Source organism: Dysidea avara, chromosome 15 (genome assembly GCF_963678975.1).
Source record: "Dysidea avara chromosome 15, odDysAvar1.4, whole genome shotgun sequence".
In the NCBI taxonomy this organism is placed as follows: Eukaryota; Metazoa; Porifera; class Demospongiae; order Dictyoceratida; family Dysideidae; genus Dysidea; species Dysidea avara.
In genome coordinates, this window is record NC_089286.1 from 5,922,075 (window position 1) to 5,942,737 (window position 20,663).

General features: G+C 37.8%; 1 protein-coding gene, 1 long non-coding RNA gene and 1 pseudogene across 2 annotated transcripts; 1 reads left to right on the forward strand and 2 right to left on the reverse strand.

Moving 5' to 3' along the window:
* Positions 1-3,585: 3,585 nt before the first annotated feature.
* On the forward strand, positions 3,586-4,767 carry LOC136245621 (uncharacterized). The gene has a single exon (XM_066037112.1). The coding sequence runs from the start codon at positions 3,613-3,615 to the stop codon at positions 4,639-4,641; it is 1,029 nt and encodes a 342-aa protein (XP_065893184.1). The 5' UTR covers positions 3,586-3,612; the 3' UTR covers positions 4,642-4,767.
* Positions 4,768-11,314: 6,547 nt separating this feature from the next.
* On the reverse strand, positions 11,315-12,143 carry LOC136245233 (uncharacterized; annotated as a pseudogene).
* Positions 12,144-14,847: 2,704 nt separating this feature from the next.
* On the reverse strand, positions 14,848-19,547 carry LOC136245069 (uncharacterized). Its single transcript, XR_010695724.1, has 4 exons — positions 19,243-19,547; positions 19,083-19,189; positions 17,550-17,924; positions 14,848-14,979 (listed from the first exon to the last, which is right to left on the reverse strand). It is a non-coding gene; the product is annotated as an uncharacterized lncRNA (long non-coding RNA).
* Between the last annotated feature and the right edge of the window lie 1,116 nt (positions 19,548-20,663).

Here is a 20,663-nt window from a genome sequence, read left to right on the forward strand (position 1 = left end):
GCTAGAAGAAGTTACCTTGTAGAGAATTCAGTTACAAACAAATCACCCAGTAGAGAGTTCAGCTAGAAACAAGTCACCCTGTAGGTCACCCTGTAGAGAGTTCAGCTAGAAGAAGTCACATTGTAGAGAGTTCAGCTACAAAGAAACTACCATGTAGAGAGTTCAGCTGTAAACAAATTGCCCTGTAGAGAATTCAGCTACAAACAAATCACCCTGTAGAAAGATCAGCTAGAAGAAATTACCTTGTAGAGAGTTCAGCTACAAACAAATCACCCTGTAGAGAGTTCAGCTAGAAACAAGTCACCCTGTAGAGAGATCAGCTAGAAACAAGCCACCCGTAGAGAGTTCAGCTAGAAGAAGTTACATTGTAGAGAGTTCAGCAGTTTAGCTGCAAACAAATCGCCCTGTAAAGAATTCAGCTACAAACCAAATCACCTGTAGAAAGATCAGCTAGAAGAAGTTACCTTGTAGAGAGTTCGGCTACAAACAAATCACCCTGTAGAGAGTTCAGCTACAAAACAAGTCATCCGGTAGAGAGATCAGCTAGAAGGATCACCTTGCAGAGAGGTCAGCTACAAAGAAATCACCCTGCTTCATCTTTTCTTCTTCCTGTAGGAAAGAAAAAATGACAGGTTAAAAAGCCCTAAAGCTGGCCATAGGCGGGCTTTGGGGTATACAAATACAAAAAGAAGTGAAATCTAATCCAAAACAGCCAAGCTGTAAAAAAAGAGTGCGGCCCTGAGAAAGGCTATGGTGAAAAAAAGATGTGAAATCCAAGGTGGTGGCCAAGAAATGGCTGTGATGGTAGGTTAATTGTAAAAATTTTAATAACAACAATTCAGGTAAATTTGGTGCCGCTTGGTCTTGGCACAAAATTCACCTGAATTGTCGTTATTAAAATTTTTACCATTAACCTACCATCACAGCCATTTCTTGGCCGCCACCTTGGATTTCACATCATAGTCTTTCTCAGGGCCGCACTCTTTTTTTACAGCTTGGCTGTTTTGAATTAGATTAGGGTGACTGTTCTATTAGAGTATCTCGATCTCGCATTTGCTGCACGTAGTTGCCTTTCGAATCATAACTCAGTGATTTGTACTCCGATTCTTCTGTACTACTGCAAGAACTTTCTATGATGATTATTCCAGCCATAGGCGGCGGAAAGGGGGGGGGGGGGGGGGGGGGGGCTAGGGGGCTAAGCCCCCCCTCAGAATGATATCACACCGAAATTATCTTTCTTGGAGTTGGGCTGAAAACCGTGATAAAGATCGAGATACTCTAAAGTAGGCATTCCAGACTGATCTTAAATTTTGGAAAAAACGGGCTTTTTATATGCTCAATAGATAGAGTAATGATTGCTGATCTCAGAAATATATAGTTTGTTGGGTTGGAATTAGCTACTTTGACATGCACAGTGCTCAAAAACTGAAAAAAGGTACATTTTTTCTCAGGGCTCCCATACATTTTACAAGGGAAAATGGCACAATTGAATCAGGAAGCCATCTAGCAATCTGGACTATCTTGAAACTGCAGTTGCTTCTAGCTGCAAGTTTGTACATGTAATGAGAGTAAATTCAGGTCTTATTGGATCTCAGCGATCTTTGTATGCTTTGTGGTGAGCAAATATGTTTCACCTACTGCACACTTCTCAATACAATGGGTTATGCCCAAGGCAAGTGGCTATCTCAAGTTGGTAAAAACATCAAGTTAACAACTTATAAAGGTAAACAACTAAGTGGAGGTGCCACAATGATGCAACAATACCTAAGGTGGAGTTGTGGTTTCAATTATGGCATTGTTATGCCGACTTTGAAGTGGTTTATACTTTGAGCTGATGACACAGCCATCAGAAATTGCTCTGGAGCTGAAAATCGCTTACCCGAGCGAAGTAACTACGCACTTTAAAGTAAGCCCAGTGACTACCTTCCACCCGACCGTACGTTTTTAAAGTTTTAAAGTATTCTACATACATTACAAGGCTTGAAAAGATTACAAAACAACACAAAACTTACTTTATGTAATGCGCACGATAAAACTAAGATTTTCATGATGATCAGCGTGTGGACAAACCCTACAGCGATTTTCACCTTCATTGGAGTTCGGATGACGGAGCAATCCCAAGTTAAACGAGTTGTCACTTTGTGCCAGGGTTCTATTGGGGAATATACGGAGAATTTTTTTATTAAAAAATCTCGGATACTGGAATGCCTACAAATAGTAATAGAGCAGTCACTCTAATAAAGTAGTCAGTGTGTAGCGAGCTATGTAAGGATTTTTATGTAGTTTATCAGCTAGAAATGGTAGCTGGTGAGGTGGAAAGCTCTTGTCAGTTGGTTGTGACCTTTTTTTTTTTTTTTTTGGTCTCATCTTACCAAACTATAGAAATAAGTCTGGGTCAGCTCAGCGGAGCCCCCCCTCATATCAACTACTTCCTCCGCCGCTGATTCCAGCTACATACTGATTTTTAGCTCGTTGCTCTAAGCGGTTTGCCTGGTAGACACGAAAACTAATAGTTTTTTTATTCATAAAAATCGATCGCGTAATTTTGACACAGGTTGGGTTTGTGTCATATCTCCATGGTCTTTATCTCGATTCCTTTCAAACCACAAAAAGGCACTCCTACGATGGTTGCTCCATCTACATATCAATTTGCAACTGATTCCTCCAAGGGGTTTACCCTGTAGGCGTGACAGACCTTCGACCTTATTTTACGCAAATAATCGGTCATAACTCCGTGGATGTTCATCGGATTCCTACCAAAGTTGGTACGGAGATCAGTCTTAATGAGCCCTTTAAGTGTGCCAAATTTCAGCCCAATCCGAGCACGCATTCGTGTTTTATGGCGAATTTGCGAAATGAAGAAGATGAAGAAGAAAAAAAACCAAAGAAATTAAAACGAAATTTTGTTCGCTCGTATCTCGGAAATGGCTGGAGCGATTTTCTTCAAATTTGGTATGTAGACTCCCTTAACTGGGCGGCACGTCTCTAGCAAATTTGGCTCCAATCGGATAAGGGATCACAGAGCTACATAGGTGTGAAAATTGCATTTTCTTTCTTCCTGTTAATATACTCAAGGTGTGACGCGCCGGCTTCTTGGGCCGCACGACACACTATCGTGTGTCTTGATATCTAGTATGTGAATTAATCAGAGACATGCATATAGTTTTATTACTTTAAAGTGTTGAGAGGAGGTTGAGAGAAAGAAAGAAGTTTTTTCTGATTCAGGCCTGTATATATGACAGTATACCACATGGTTTAATGGACACACACACAGGCTCATAATACAGCATGAAAGATACACAGAACTTCTTTTTAAATGTGCATTAAAGCTTGTATACTTTAGCAATAACAGAAATTTAATGATTAAATTTAAAATTTAAGTAACATTGATTGCATATGACTTCAGAGTTTAAATTAAACTTTTAATTGATAATTACATAGTACCCAACATGCTTAAAAAGCAATTAAGGCCATACTATGTGTTTATATATGCAACTTGCAGTGCATGCATTGATCTTCATGCAGATGTGCAGCAGTGTACATGAAGAGATGACTATAAAAACAGGGTATGCTGTGTGACACTTAAGTACTGTAAGTTGCAAATCACTAACAATGTTGTCAGTAATCTCCATTATAACAGTGATCCTCACCAAGGAGGTGGTGATGGCTACTGATGAACAGTGTGCTGATGATTATCAGTTTAAATCTCCTTTCTTACCTGGAGAATCTTGTGAGGTTATCTACAACAAGAATACAGAGACTCGTGATAAACCAGGATATTACTGGATCCTCAGTAGGGACTATTGTGGAATGCCTTATACTGGATCATCTTGTGAGGACATCTACAACAAATATCATGAAACTGTCAACAAGTCAGGATACTATCGTATTAATGACAATGACTGGACCTATTGTGACATGGTAAAAAAAGATTCTACTCTCTCTTCACATGATCCTGACTACATCCCCACATGTGCTGGTGTGGGAGGAGGATGGAAAAGAATTGCTAACATCAATGTCAGCACAGGAGGTTTCTGTCCCAATGGATGGCGTAAAGATACCCACTCCGGTGTTAGTTTCTGTCGTGTGGTAAGTAATAGTAGTAATAGATGCTCCTCTACAACCTTCTCCACTAATGGTAGAAGTTATCAGAGAGTGTGTGGTAGAGCAAGAGGATACCAGAAAGGATGGTCAGTTGCTTTCAACAGATATCATGATGCAGGACAGACAATAGATGGCTACTATGTTGATGGACTATCAATCACTCATGGTAACCCACGTCAACACATCTGGACATTTGCTAATGGACTATATGATGGTCTGGCATATTATGATCATTATAATTGTCCATGTGCTCCTGGTTCTCAGTATCCTTCTCCTCCCTTTGTAGGAACTAACTATTACTGTGAATCAGGGACTAACAATACATGGGCTATAGATGAGTATTACTTCAATGACCCATTGTGGGACAGATCTGGTTGCATCACTAGCAACTGTTGTGACAACCCTACCCTACCATGGTTTTACCGAGAGCTGAATGGGACCACTACAGATGATATAGAAGCTAGGATATGTCACGAACATGGATTTTACACCAAAGGCTCTACCTTGATTGATCAACTTGAACTCTATATTCAATAAACACTTCACAAATACCACAACTTGTACATGGGAAAATGTACCAATTGTACCCCACTATTTCATTATATTGTAATGTAGGTTTACTGAAATTTCCACAATTTACAATTTAATTACATAGTGATTTAGTTTGCCATACATTAGTCTTAATAGTAGGAGTGCAATTAATCCCAAATCACATGGCCTTGTTTCTGTAATTGCACTGTAAAGTAGCCAATAAAAAGGTAGCAGAATAACTTTAAGTGCAACAAGAAAGTGATATGATGAATAGCCAATCAAATAAGCTGACAAAAGAAGCCTTTTAAGTGCAACAACAAATGATGTAATACAAAGAAGGATGATACAATCACCTGGTAGAAGTTAATGGCCACATAGAACTGGATAGATGTGTACTACCAACCATGAAGGGTGGACACTATGTGATTAGTAGGCAATCACACACATTTTCGTGCAATTATGGAATAATTGTACTCGTAACAGCCAAAATTGCACTCGGTTTCGCCTCGTGCAATTTTGAATATTACTCATACAATTATTCCCTAATTGCACTCAAATGTGTGTGATTACCTATACAAACTATCGAAATTGACATTATGTACAGTTGCAGATAGGGATAGATATTATTATAAGTGTAAAGGTATAATATGGCTTTATTCCTCTTGTTTTCATGTGATGAACCCCTGCTAAGATGACAAATATCTGCATTCCCTCAGTGAGTAAAGAGGATCCACCAAGTTAAGATATACATGCTACTCACTATATAGCATGTAGTGACTTATAGTTACATATGTAGAAACTATTTCATTATAACAGTATGTACCAGTGGCAGATCTAGGATTTTTAAAAGGGGGTTTCTGAAAGTTGAATAAGGCATCTGATGACATTTTTCCAGAAGATTTGAGATTTTAGAAGCTCTGAGATCAGATTTTAGTTTAGCAATTACAATAAATCCAATGTTTTAAACTGTAAGTACTATAGCTAACTATAAGGCAAAGATGGTGTCTAGCTGTAATTGTTCTATTAGAGTATAGTTACACTTGACTGCTCTATTAGAGTATCTCGATCGTTTTTAATGCAATGGGAGATGAAAAGTGAAGTGTTGCAGTTAATCGCAGCTGCATGTATGCTACTGAAATACAGTGGTGTATAGTTGTTTGATATGACAAATTGACAGTACAACAATGTTTATGTATTTAGACTGTCACTGAGCTAAATTAAAAGGGGGTTTCTATCAAAACCCCAGAAAACCCATCTAGATCTGCCACTGCTATCACCATCCATCCTTACTCCACATGTGATCATAACAACTTGTACTCTTCCCTGGAGCATAACACAAGTAAACAATGTACTCATCTTGACCAACACTACCTAGTTGATCACACTAGTTAGTAAGACAACAAACTGTTGTGAATGTTCATCTGACACTTAACACGCATCCCAGCCATTGTGCACTATGAAATTCACCTGTAAAATTTGCAATGGTACAAAATGCAATACTCCAATGAGTCTCGTTATGTGCAGACTTTAACATGGGTGCATCCCTACTCACATGAGTTGCTTAATTGATTGATTGATTGTTATATAAACTCACAGCATTCAGACTAGCCATTTCTTCCATGCTGAAGTGTTACGTACATACACAACATACACAACTATACAACAAGGACTACAAGTACATACACATTATACAACACGTAATATACAAAAAACAATACAATATTAGTATGCAAGGAATTAATTAACCAGTAAAAAAATCAAACTGTTCATAAATTGGGTAGACTCTGTACAGAAGACTATTCCACCTCATAGTTGCCTTTCCTCTAAAGAAGTACTTTGAAGAAGATAGTTTATAATAGTAAATTAGCAGAGCTAGGTGAAGTTCTAGTACAATATTTGGTGCTGAGGTGTCAAACTGGATTCAATAATAAGCACTGATCCTTAAGAAACTGCCTCGTAAAGATTGGTATTAAATGGTAGTTTTAAAAGACAGCCACCCACGTCATGAAGACATGATCATGTTTTTCAAACCGAATATAACACAAACAACTCAATCATGATGACGGTGTTACAGACTAATTAAATGCTGACTCAATAGAGGACCTGACACAGGCAGAATATAATTCAATTGTGATGATAAGCCAAAAAATCCACCAGCATTTGTAATTAAATACAGATGGTCTTTGGAAACCTGAAATTTCCATCTAAGTTTGCGATCAATCACCAGTCCCAAATATTTTGTAACAGGCATCAAAAGAAACACCATCTAAAGAAACGGCAGGAGCACCATCATACTTTCATCCACCACATGCACATAACACTTGACTTAGCGACATTAAACTTCATTTTACTGCCCTTAGATCATCACATAACATACTCTGAACATGTTCATAACTATCACCACAACAGATAAGACAGGTATCATCAACTGAAGCAATTACAGTCATCTGACTACAAGACTTGCCCAACTCAGCTTCAAACACTTCTTCTGGTGTTCATCTTTGCAATATCGAATATCCAACATCCTGTATCTCAAGCTCATTACAAGTCTTATAACACGTCTCAGCCAATGTGTACCATAAAATTCACCTGCAAAACTTGTATAATGGTGCAATACATAATTCAGTCACTTACCCTCAACAAGTTGGAGAACCTCCTCAACAATATAATCAAATCAACAAATTCACGCCTCAATCATATTGTCTACCAGACAACACAAAAGCTACCTAACACCAAACTGACCATCAAACTCATCACCTCCATCACTCCACCAGTACTATACCACCATGTGTCTCCTGTACGATGTGGCACCTCTACACAAGTGGATACTCAGTTACCAACCATACAAGCTAGGATACTTGTCTGTAGTCCCAAACATTTATCTTTGTATCTAAATGACATGATTATGATTATTAATGTTTTACAGTGACCAGCACTGAACACTGCTCCATCTCCTACAAAGCTACCGAACATGTTATGATGATGACAAGTTGTCTATAATAATAAACATCATCAACTTGTCTACCTATAGTCTATAGACTCGTATTAATTGGTTAACTGGTAGTCATAATGAGGCTATAATCTTTAGTAACTAGGATACCATCATAATAAATATTAACTGAAGATAAAAATTATTTTTCGACAATTAATGTTTTGATGTGTGTCTACTCAAAAAGTATTTGTAATTAGATGACTATTAAAATATAACATAGTTTGTGTTGCTTGTCACTATTCCCATAATGATAATCACCTACCTACAGTGTGATCACTAGCCCACACAATAATACTGATTACTGTAAAACATGTATAACATGTTAGCAGCTAATTGGACCAATTATTATGATACTAACACAGTGAGGGTCACACTGCTATATTACTTGCTGGCACAGCACATCTCAAGTGCAGATCTATATAGAATTTACTGTCCAACATTACCATCGTACAGGGTAGCCATACATCCTAAAGAACAAGACAATAATGTAGGCATTAAATTGACCATATAGACAGATGCTTGAGCATCATGGGGCGAGCCTGATGTATGATGAAGGTAAGCCAGGATTTCATGGCTATAAAATTTAATGTGAAGTTGACAGGGTAAGTTACAGTAAGATTCAAATAGTTGTGATTTCTAATTTTTTAATTATTTTTTTATCTGTAGCTAGCTAGTAATGATTTTTATGAAGAAAGATGATGTTGAATAGCATCAAATATTAACTTACATGAAGTTACAATTATTACAATTAAAATAGTAATATCACTATTTTGTCTGCAGGTGGTGAAGGTGATGGTTGTACTAACAGGGTTAGTTTCTGCTGACAAGTGAGATTGCTCAGTTGATTCCAAATCGTTGTCACTTTCAACCTGTACAGACAATTGCCGACCATACCACCCCACCGTAGCGGTGTTCCTACTAAGCTAGCAAGGAAGAATCTGCTCCAGCAACTTTCTGTTGCTTTATGGATCAACAATGCCAGGATGATCCTGAGGTATTGGACACTTCAGGGTGCTGATATTGATGACAATGATGAATCCCCTTAATTATAGTTAGTATGTGGTAGCTAGATAATGTATATGTATGTAGCTAAATAATGTATGTACCACTTCTTGTTATCTTACCTGTACGGCGTTCCTTGATGCTAATGCGGCATATCTTCGACATCTGTCATATTCTGCGCCTGGATAATCTTTGCTGTCTCTATTCAGGGGTTTCCCCGAATTCTTCGTGCTTTATGTTGCTCCCTAGCTCCATCGTCTTCAGTAATCTTCCATTTTTAATGATAATATGACACCAGGCATATCATAAATGACACAAGGTACGAGCATTATTTGGAGTGTCAGTAAACCACACCAATTATTGTTCATGTAATGGTTGACCATACGAGCCTTATTTGGAGTGTCAGTAAACCACACCGATTATTGTTCATGTAATGGTTGACCGTACAAGCCTTATTTGGAGTGTTAGTAAACCAAGCCGATTATTGTTCGTGTAATGGTTGACTGTATGAGCCTTATTTGGAATGTCAGTAAAGTATACCGTGATTCTTCCGTAAGTGTTGTTGAATTTTAATCAGTAATCATTTTCCTCCGCTTTTTATCGTACATAGTTCACTGTACAAAACTTCTCACTAGTGTGGGGCTCGCTCAGGCTTGCCCCAATTAAGGAGATGGTTTTTTGTTATGAGGTGGGCTTGTGAAAGGTAACCACTATAGGTAGAAATGTCTAATATTTCATTATTCTGTTCCAATTCACCATTCCAATCCATTCCACTATCCAGACCAACATTAGTACATGTCTAGACAAGCCGATGTTTCAGGTGGTCATTAAGGATCAGTCACCTTGATGACATCTTGTCAGCAATGTATTTTTAGGAACAGGATTACTTTACTTATGCATCTAGACTAGAATCCTGCTTAACTGAATACTACATTACTTGTTGCATTGCAGGATTTGAATGCTACATAATAGTGTAGGTGGTTGTTCTATTCAATACCAGACATTTGAGGTCATGGGCCTACTGATTAAAAATTAAATTGACATACAGTGTTGGATTGGCAATACATCTCAAATAGCTGTGTACAATGTCCGTTTTGTAGTGAAGGTGAGGGGTCCGACACTTAGTGAAACCTCGTACGCTCCCTGCAGTAGAAATCAAGCCTCTAATTTCCGTGTTTCTCTGTAAATTGGAGAAAATTTTCCGTAAACTATAGCTGGCGTGGGCGAAAATCAGCAGAAATCAACCTGGAAATCAGAAATCATGGTAGAAATCTGGAAATCTCGTACGCTCTTTCCGAAGTGTCGGACCCGCCCGGTCGGACCCCTCGAGTGAAGGTAATGAAATATGTATAAATAGAGGCTAAACGACCCATTTGGTAGGATTGAAGTCCGTCTCTACGTGTGGCAATACAGACTATGGTTCAGTAGGCCCAAATGTATGGGTTTAAGGCCACTCCAAATAAATTATCTGTTTCCCGTCCACCGCCCGCATCTGGTTACTGTCAGCTCTTAAGGTTACGGTATAGTCACGGGCAATCATTCAAAATTTTGAATGCCTATCGATACTTTTTGAGAAGCCCATAAAACCAGTCTAGCAGCGTGAAAAGTTTTAAATGAAGATGAAGCCCTTCATATTTAATGTTTTTATGTAGCTACAGTGTGGTTTGAGGCAGGTGGAACACTACAATTTGTTGTAGTAACACAAGTAAGCCAGCCAGCTCCAGCTGTCACTACCGTGTTTCCGCCGCCAAATACAGCAAAAGCTGTAGGCTCTATTGGCTTTTCTGGGGCATAGTGATACTGTATATTAAATTTGTTAGGTCCTGTGGAAGCGTTTTTGGCGTGTTTCTCCCAAGTGACTCGGATACAAGCCTTCGAAGAGCTTGTTTCACCCGAAAAACTACTAAAAGTTCAATAAAACGTCTATACTACCAGTAACTTAAAAAATCGCTTCCACAGGACCTAGATATTTTAGTTGTTTAGCCACTTGTCTTGAAATTATAAGGATTCAGTAATCTGTTAGTCTGGTTTTTGGCGGCGCGTTTTTATAAAACATCGCTCTATTGTAGACCACACACCCAAGAACAGTCGTTGTTCTGTAGTAAAAACAAACAAGCACAAGCACAATTAGTTGTATTGCTAACACAACACAGTTGTTGAAATTATTTATCTCTGCTTGGGTTTTGTAATTTGTTCCGCCCACGCATTTTAAACTATTCCGTAACCTACTCTTCCATTGTTGTCCGGTTATTGTTGCATACTGACAGGCTCACTTGAAACCATGTCAGCTCACGTGTCAGCAGTGCAATCAGGTCGGCACAAACTTCACGTTTGTGTTATTTTTGCAACTTAAAAAAGAAGGAACAAGCTTAAGCATGCTTTTATGCAGTTTGTTATGGCTGTGCCAGGTAAATAATGGCTTGAAAAGCTGCCAATCTTATAATGAAATAATGGAAATGGACCGCCCGCCCGCATGCAATTATGCTTGAGTCTAGGACGGGAAACAGAGAATTTATTTGGAGCGGCCTAACATACAATAGACTCACTCATCCTACGAAGTCGGTTTAATCTGTATGTAACCAATCGTTTTCACCTTTTTTTTTTCTCCCGGGCTGGATGTACTGCCCTTACCTACCACCCCTAGCACCAAGGAGCAAGTGTGCTGGACAACTGAAAGGGGGACAACTAAAAGTCCCTAGGGCCAGCAATATGGCCCATTTCCGGGGAAGCATTGTTGGAACGATGAAGGATGGATCTTGTTCCCCGGATGCACATTGTAGCCGAACGAAGCAATGAAAAAGACAGTGTGCAGCGAATCCACGCCAGAGTGCCACTATAAGATGTTGAGCTGTGGCGAGAAAGCATGTCGGCCAGACGACGATAGAATGTTAGTGCTTCTCCTCCCATTCCACCGGTTGTGGAAAAAACTAAAGGGGTAAAGGAAGCCTGTTCCACCTCCCGGACACGTTCGCCATACTCTCGCTTCTTCTGTAATTCATGACGGCGATATACAGATGGTATGCTGGAGTTACGGTAACTTGGTGCATTTGGGTGAAACACCCTTACGTCAAGAAAGGCACTTTGTCGCCGTCCCCAGAAACCACGTGCATGAATATCTGCCCTGGCATCATCCTGTCGGTTCGCAGACTTGGGAGTGATTACTTCACCACTGAGGGGCTGTAACGGAGGCTCAGTAGCAACATCTGAACACACCCTTGACAATAAACCTGCCGTGATGTCACGCAAGTCATTGTGTCGCACAAAGGTTAAGCCCCCATGTTGACAGGACCATGGCATGGTCGATAGTAAAAGAAGCCCCACAGACACAGTGACTGGGAACATTCAGTAACTTCCATCCGTAGCGCAGATGGACAGCATCCCAGAACTCTTGTTTGCTAAGATGGAAGCCCTGCTCCTGTAATGGCAGGGCCAGTAACCAGGAAGATGCACCGGGTTCACTGTTCAAATCAACCGCCCTTTGAAGTTGGGAAGAAAGATGATCTCTTACATGCATTGCGAGTTCTTTGGAAGTTCTTCGCCGATTAAGATGAACCTGGGCCTTTACACAACGAACATTAGGGGACCGAGCACAAACTGACTGCTTGATAATCAGATCTTTCAGGGAGGCAGTAATCAGTAGTGATGCATCAAACTGAGAATCAGAAACCTTCGTGGGATTTATAAGCCCTAAACCACCAAAACGGCAAGGAAGGGAGAGCAGGTCCCATTCATCAGCAGAGCAACCAGGGTGTCCAGAAAGAGGAGGAAGAAGTTGCAATCGTATGGCATCCTCTAGTGGTTTTAAAAAAAGAGCTTATATCCGGGACTGTTCTCATCAAATAAACCCATCGTCCAATCAATCCATGAGTGAAGGCACTATAAGTAGCATGTGGACGACTGTTTGCAATCCCAGCCAAGGCAGAAACCTCAGAGACCCAGGACTGCACTTTGTCAGCCACATATTCTTCTATCGTTTTCACCTTATTATTAACGTGTAGGCTAAAATCTTCGCTAAATACAGCCATCTACTTGTGGTTCCAGGCCGTCCATAAATGTCCAGCGATGCTCCAACAAATTAGAAACTGCTTCAGTCTTTGACGTATTGCCTACGTCATTCGTCATTAATAGGCAAATCCAGCACTGACCTTACTTAGAAAGCTCAATCCAACTAATTATAGGTGTTTTGTTTTCTCCCGCAAGTAAACTACGAAAGTAGTAGCTAGCTGAAACTGGCGCCAAATGAGATAGTCTACTTTTCAGGGTATATTAAAATCCGAGGGGTCCGACACGAAGACCTTAGATTCAATATTTGCAAAATTTTATCAGGGATTTGGGATTTTGACCAGGATTTAATGTATTTCAAATATTTAGAAATACATTAACATAAACCACTAGAATTGTGCTAAGTATTTAATTACAGAATAGCAGTGCAAGATCTACTAAATTTGAAGAATTCTGAATTATATTTTGGCTTTTTCTTCTTCAATATCTGTTTACTATTATGAATATTCTGTTAGAATAGTTTCAACTACTGCAGTTGACTGCTCTATTAGAGTATCTCGATCTTGTACAAAGAATAAACGGAGAATTGAGGAATAGAATACAAAAATTTACGGAATTTCAGGAAATTTAAGGATTTAAAAATTCGTTCAGCATTAGAGATTTAAAGGATTTTATCCAAGATTTAAGGATTTGAATCCTGCTTAATGCTAGATTCCATACGTGTCGGACCCCTCGTTAAAATCACATACATCGAACTAGAAAAATGCTTGTAATAAGATTTATTTTTATTTATTTATTTATTAATACTTTACAGAACTGAACAGATCAATAAACAAACTTAAACAATATTTAAGAGTTTAAACGATTAAATTACAGAACTGAAGGTCTACCAGTGTCTTGCACTGGTAGCCATAATTAATTACTTACAAATTACAATAAACTATATAACTACAAATAATAATTACAAGGGGTAGCTGTAAAGAGTACAAGTTAAAGAATAAAATAGTTTGTAGGAGCTGGAATGTTTAAACATTTGGAACAGGGGTAATGGAAATAAAAGTACATAGATTATTACTGTCAAAATTGTTAATGAAATGATTCCAAAAATAATTCCTGAGTTTGAATTCAGCAGATTATGATGGGTATTGTTTTAAACTAAGGAGTTTTGAGCACGTACACAGTGCAAAACCTAGAGTAAAGCATGCTCTCATCTAGGGGGTCTGGGGGCATGTCCCCACAGAAGATTTTTTGAGAATTTACCCATCTGAGGTTAAGGCCACTCCAAATAAATCTCCTGTTTCCCGTCCACCGCCCTCATCTGGTTACTGTCAACTCTAAATATTCCATTATTCTGTATTCTTCCATTATTTTCCGGTTATTCTTGCATACTGACAGGCTTTAGCAGAAACAGTGTCAGCTCACGTGTCAGCAGTGCTATCAAGTCGACACAAACTAGTGTCCATTTGGTTCTACTTGGGGTATTTAGAGATAATGAGTTACTCTCTAGAATTCCTATGGATATAATTACATGAAAATAACAAGGAGAAAACATCCTGACTAGTGTCCATTTGGTTCTACTTGGGGTACTTAGAGATAATGAGTTACTCTCTAGAATTCCTATGGATATAATTACATGAAAATAACAAGGAGAAAACATCCTGACCACCTGGTAGACTTCTGTAAGCGTTCGAGCATAAATTGGATGGCTGCAGGTTCGAGGCTACCTAGGTCCAGTCATGGATTTTTTCTCCTTTCTCCAACTTTTCAAACACATCTTAAGTAGCTAAAGTCTTTGAGCAGGCTGTAGGACCAGGTGTCCTACAGACCTTCAGCACTTGTGCTGTAAAGCATTAATAAATAAATAAAATAAAAACAAACTTCACGTTTGTGTTATTTTTGCAACTTTAAAAAGAAGGAACATGCTTTTGTGCAGCTTTTATAGCTGTGCCAGGCAAATAATGGCTTGAAAAGCTGCCAATCTTATAATGAAATAATGGAAATGGACCGCCTGCCCGCATGCAAATATGCCTGAGGTCAGGACGGGAAACTGGAAATTTATTTGGAGTGGCCTAAATCTGGTATTAATTTGGACCAAAAATTGCTTGACTAGTTACGCTAGCGATAATAACAAAGCAAAACGACTGAAGTATGATGTGATAGACCAGCTTCCCACAGGACAAGACACTTATGGCGTACGTGTTGTGATACAGACTACATTATAGTCAATCAACTCAATTAATTTAAAAATGCAATAATACGCACAAATGCATGCACATTATAAACAATCATCAGTTTAGTCGGTGACTTGTGGCTTCCTGATGAATGGTCTTGTATAGATGAGCTGCAGGCTATAAAAGAACATGTACTTGTAAATTACAACAGAAATTGAAAAAAAAGGAAGAAACAAAGAAACAAACAAAGAAACAAACAAACAGTTTATATCTCCCAGAATGTTTGTTAACTGAGAAAGGTAAAGCACACAAACAGTTATTTCGAGTATCCCTTTGATGTGGTTAACACTCTAATTTATGAGGTATAATGTGCCATGATTAAACCATGCAGACACACACAGACAGACAGACACACACAGACACACACTACACACACACACACAAACACACACCTACATACACAGTATGGCTTTGAAGTGTACTAAGTGGAAGCAAATTTTGAGGTTAGTGCAAGATAATATTGTGGTTAGGGACTAACTGGCTTCAAACCCTTTGGAATTTGTTGGTTTCAATCATTAGACATTTATTCCAACATATGCATAGCTTTAAAAACATCGCATTCAAAAAGTGATTGTATTATATGAATATTTTACACAGGTTGCCTACACTAATGCGCATGACCAAAAAATGTACTAAATTTCTGGTAACGTTAGGTGGCGTAAATTTGTTAACTATATATGCTTTCCTACATTTATTTCATTGTCCGTGTACATCAGTAATCTTGTTTGTGATAGCCCAACTCTGTATACACAAAGTTTTTAGTTATAATATGCTTGTCAGAAGACAACAGTCAATAATACATTATGTACTAAACAGATTGTTGTACCCGAAAGCTAATTTTTAAAGAAAGTGTTTGTTTTATTTGGGTAACTTAAATTTGCATAAGTTTAGTTAGCTATGCTTTCCTACATTTATTTTACACACTGTTCCCTGTACATCAATAATCTGTTTGTAGTAGTCCAACTACGTACACATGTAGTTTTTTAGTTATCATATAATTACGCTTGTCAGAATACATCAATCAATAATACCTTATGTACTAAACAAATTGCTGTGTTGCAGGACTCAAAAGCTAAACATACTAGAGAAGGTGGTTGTTTTAGTAAATTTTGCATTAGTTTAGCTTTCCTATACATTTATTAATTCATACATGGTTAAAATTATATGAACACCAGGAATTCCCCAGGTGTTTAGTCCATGTGTCATTACAGTACTATTATTATTAGCACTTTACAGTGACCAGCACTAAAGGTCTGACAGCAACATGTGCTGCAGCCTTAAGATTACCTAACCTAATTTCAGGGACTTAGACTTAATGACTTGACTTACTGACTGACTGAAAAGGTGTAACAGAAAAGGGGCCAAGGTAAGGAAAAAAAATCCCTCCAACCCCAGGATTCGAACTGCAGGTCACCCAATGTCTAGTCTGGGCCACACTCAGTCTTCCTCCAGGAGGGATGGATTTTCTTCCTTAAACCTAAAGTATTTATTATTAGCACTTTACATATTACAAGGGTGGCTCCAGCAAGTTTGGTGATAGGTTTTTAACTTTTCTCTTGCGTGTACATTTAGGGTCTGGGGAATGCATTCCCAAGAAAAATTGAACAATTGAATGAAAAGGGTGATCCCCAGCTATGCAACATGGAGGTGCATTCCTGACCATTTGTTTGCCTGTGTTGCTAGCAGTATATTCATTTTCACTGTTAATAGCCCCTTCAATACTTCTTAACAGCAGGTTTAACATAAGAATGCTTATGATCCTTGTTATCATCATGGCTACTCGCACATTCAATGCTAAAATACTATACAAACTTCATTTATAGCTAACAAAATCAATAAACTTTACCAAATTGATGGCCAACAAAGCCAAAATGTACAGTATTGTTTTACACTCATGGTTGGCATTGTACCATAACAAAAACCTTTAACTTAACAACTCTTCCTTAGTAAGTTTACATACTAAAGTTGTACATGTTTTAGTGACTCGATTTTTGGAGATTTGGTTACATACAGTCATTACATTACATTCCAGTCCACCATTCCATTCCACTGAATCCAGATTTCGACAGACTGTCTTAGTAATTACAATCTAAAATAAATGTCCACAGACTCCACAAAGCTAAAAGTAACTGGCAAATGAAGGAGGCGCTAATATCTGGAATGACTGTTAATACTAACAACTAACTATAATTTATAAAAAATTGGTCCTTTATCAATAACTCGTGTGGTCTTACTGAATTCTCTTTAACTCTAATTGGCTAGCAATTTGGCACCTTGTTCAATATTCATTTTAAAGGAGAAACAGGCAGCCAAAGTACAAGCCAATTAGAGTTACAGGGAATTAATTAGGAATGCAGCAAGACTGCATCAATCAATGATAAAGGATCAATGTTATATAAACTTTTGTAAATAATAGTTAGTTTCCGGCATTACCATTCAGTTCTTGGCCTCACCAGATATTAGCTCCTTTAGTCACCAGTATTGTTGTATCATAAATCAAATATCACTCTGACTTTTCTAGGCATGTGATACACAATTAATCAATAAGACCATCCTATATGGATTCTAAAGCAACAATTTAGACAGTAAAGTGGTTTTTATAAAGAGGTGGTTTTATTAGGAAGTAGTCTTTATTAGTATGTGGTCTTTATAAAGAGGTGACCCACTAGGTGAAATTATCTAGTTACCTTCCCATTCCATGATTCCAGTCCCCATTCCACGATTCCAGTCCACCATTCCATTCCACTGAATCCATACGCCCCAGGCTGTCACCATACCATGTTTATCAGCTGTTGTGCTAGATGGAGCATCATTTTAACACAAGGATAAATATTTGGGACTACCATGCACAGCATATACTGCTTGTAATAAAGAGTGTCTGATATTTTCTCTCTGTTTTACAGAATTGTTTGGAGAGACAAACAGACAATTCAAGTATCCTTGTTTGAATGATGACTGAGTATCCACTTGTAGAGATGTCACATCTAACAGTAGACATATGGTGATGGTGTGGAGTGGAGTCTGAATTTGTTGATTTGATTGTTCGGGAGGTTCTCCTGTAACTGTATTTTGTATGTATGTAATAGCTGTAACATGGCAATGAGGGATTCGCCTTTGTATGTACACAGTCACCTAATGCCTGAAAGACACAGCACTTGAGGGTGAGGGTGTACATACCAGGCAAATCCCTAGTTTGCATGCCCATGTTATAACCATTAATTATATAACATTCCCTAGTTAGCTGATTTTCTTCTACATATTATACACACTGTAAATTCGGAAATATGAATACCATACAAAATTGCCACAGGAGTCATCCAATCGCAATTTATAGTTAATAAAACCTACAAGTGATGTTTGGCATATTCTTAACTATTTATGATAAGAAGCTGTATGTAGGTAGAAAGTAGCCAATTTTACTGATCTTTAATAGCTATCCCAATTAGCCCATTTCAAGACAAGTTGATGTTTGCCACCAAATACCATGTCCCATATAGCCATGTAGTATAGTTGTAAGAGATGGAGAAAATTTTTAGCCAATGCCCAAGCATGTGCGTACATCAAAAATTGTATAAAAGTACGTACTCTCACGCAATTTAAAAATATGTACTTTCAGTACATACGTGCATGTAGATACATAATAATTATTGTGTGGGCTAGTGATGATCACATTGTAGGTATAGGTGGTTATCATTATGTGATAAGCAACACAAACTATGTAATATTTTAATAGTCTATACTAGTAATTATATGAGTAGACACATCAAAACATGCATGTTACATGTGTATTATTGTGTGGGCTAGTGATGATCACATTGTTTATCATTATGGGAATAGTGACAAGCAACACAAACTATGTCGTATTTTAATAGTCTACTAGTGAGCAATATTTTTATGAGTAGACACATCAAAACATGTTAATTTTCCAAAAAAAACAAAACTTTTTATCTCATTGTTTATTATGATGGTATCCTAGTTACTAGAAACATGTAAGCAACAAAGTCTCATTATTATTAGCAAGAGTTCATAATATAAAAATATTATGAACTCTTGTTATTAGAATGACTATCATTAATGCATTATACATTAACATATTTACTAGCCAATTACTATACATATAACCTAATATAGCTGTACTGTAATCATGTGTATGTGTGTAATTTTCCTTGGGACGTTATTTACTCCCTGGGTGTATCGACATGCCATCTGCAATGCTATACCTAGTTGATCACACTGCTAGTTAGTAAAACAACAAACTGCTGTGAATGTTCATCTGATATTTAACACACACTCCAGCCATTGTGAATCATGAAATTCACCTGTAAACCTTGTAATGGTACAATACACATATTGCGTACAATACATAATACTGTCACTTACCCTCAACAAAACCTCTTAAATGATCAAATCAACAAATTAACACCTCACAGTTCCAGGTAGATCCCATTGTATACCAGACACAAGAATCACCTGATCTACATATGCAACACTAAACTGACACTCATCACCTTCATCACTCCTGTGTGTCTCTTGTAAGATGTGACACCTCTACAAGTGGATACTCAGTTATCATTCAAACAGGGATACTTGTCTGTTTGTCCCTCTAAACAATTCTGTATACATTTTATAATAAGCAGTACTGTATGAGTGGTTATCCTTGTGTCTAAATGATGTAACGCTTTCATTACTCTACCTACCACAACAGCTAATAAACATGGTATGGTGACAGGCTGTCCACTATAATAAAATATCATCAACTTGTCTAGACATGCATTTTTTTATTATTGATACTGATGAGCTCATTGTTTTATGCTCCAGGGAAGAGTACGAGTTGTTATGATCACATGTTGAAGTACAGTATTCCATGTCATGATGTCAGTGGACACCATTTATTAGGGAAAGGTGGTTGTTGAGAGGAAGTGTCTACCTCCTGGAAAGGTGTGTAGTGAGATGTTTCTATATAATGTTCATTGTCTGTGGATGTGGTGGTATTATACACGTACTTCTTGTTCTGTGGAGAAGCATTCATTTTTATATGTAATGTCATTAATAGTTTGGTAAAAACATTTATGTAAGCATCTGCAAAGTCATTTACATACATAGCCTTATTAATGAAGAATTGTTGTGCTACTGTTGTCAACATATAAAATTGCAGAATATGTTCTGTAACAAAAAAAGCTTATTTTTCAGATTTTAGTGTAACAGTGATGTCAGTTCCTTACACATACACATTAAGATTTGTCATTCGTGACATCCATAAATAGCTACATGAAATGATTAGGTTTCTCTGTAAGTGTCAAGTACCAAAACATAATATATGCATTTTAGTGTGTAGCCAAGCTGTATGCAAAAAGTGTGAATGGTTTGAATACACCAAGGTACATGACACAATGTCACTGAGTAGAAAACACAGAAAACACAAAAATATAGTTGTGCTTATATTAGTCCCCTGCAACAACTAATTATTATGAAATAAACCAAGTTAGTTAACATACATAATTATAGTGAGTATACATTTTCACCGCACAAATTGCAAAGTATCTCAGTTTGGTGGATCCTCTTTACTTATCTCCACCACTGAGAGGATGGAGACTTAGCCAGTTCATCGCCCATGTTTCCATGTACAAGTTATGGTATACTATATGTGAATTAAGTGATAGAGTTCAAGTTGATTAATTAAAGTAGATCCAGTGGAAAATCCAGCTCCTCTACAAATCCTAGCTTCTATATCATCTGTAGTGGTCCCACTTAAATCTCGGTAAAACCATGGTTGGGTAGGGTTGTCACAACAGTTGCTAGTG

Excerpts from the sequence above, each read along its gene's own strand:
- LOC136245621 (XM_066037112.1), top strand. The coding sequence starts at position 3,613 with ATGTTGTCAGTAATCTCCATTATAACAGTGATCCTCACCAAGGAGGTG.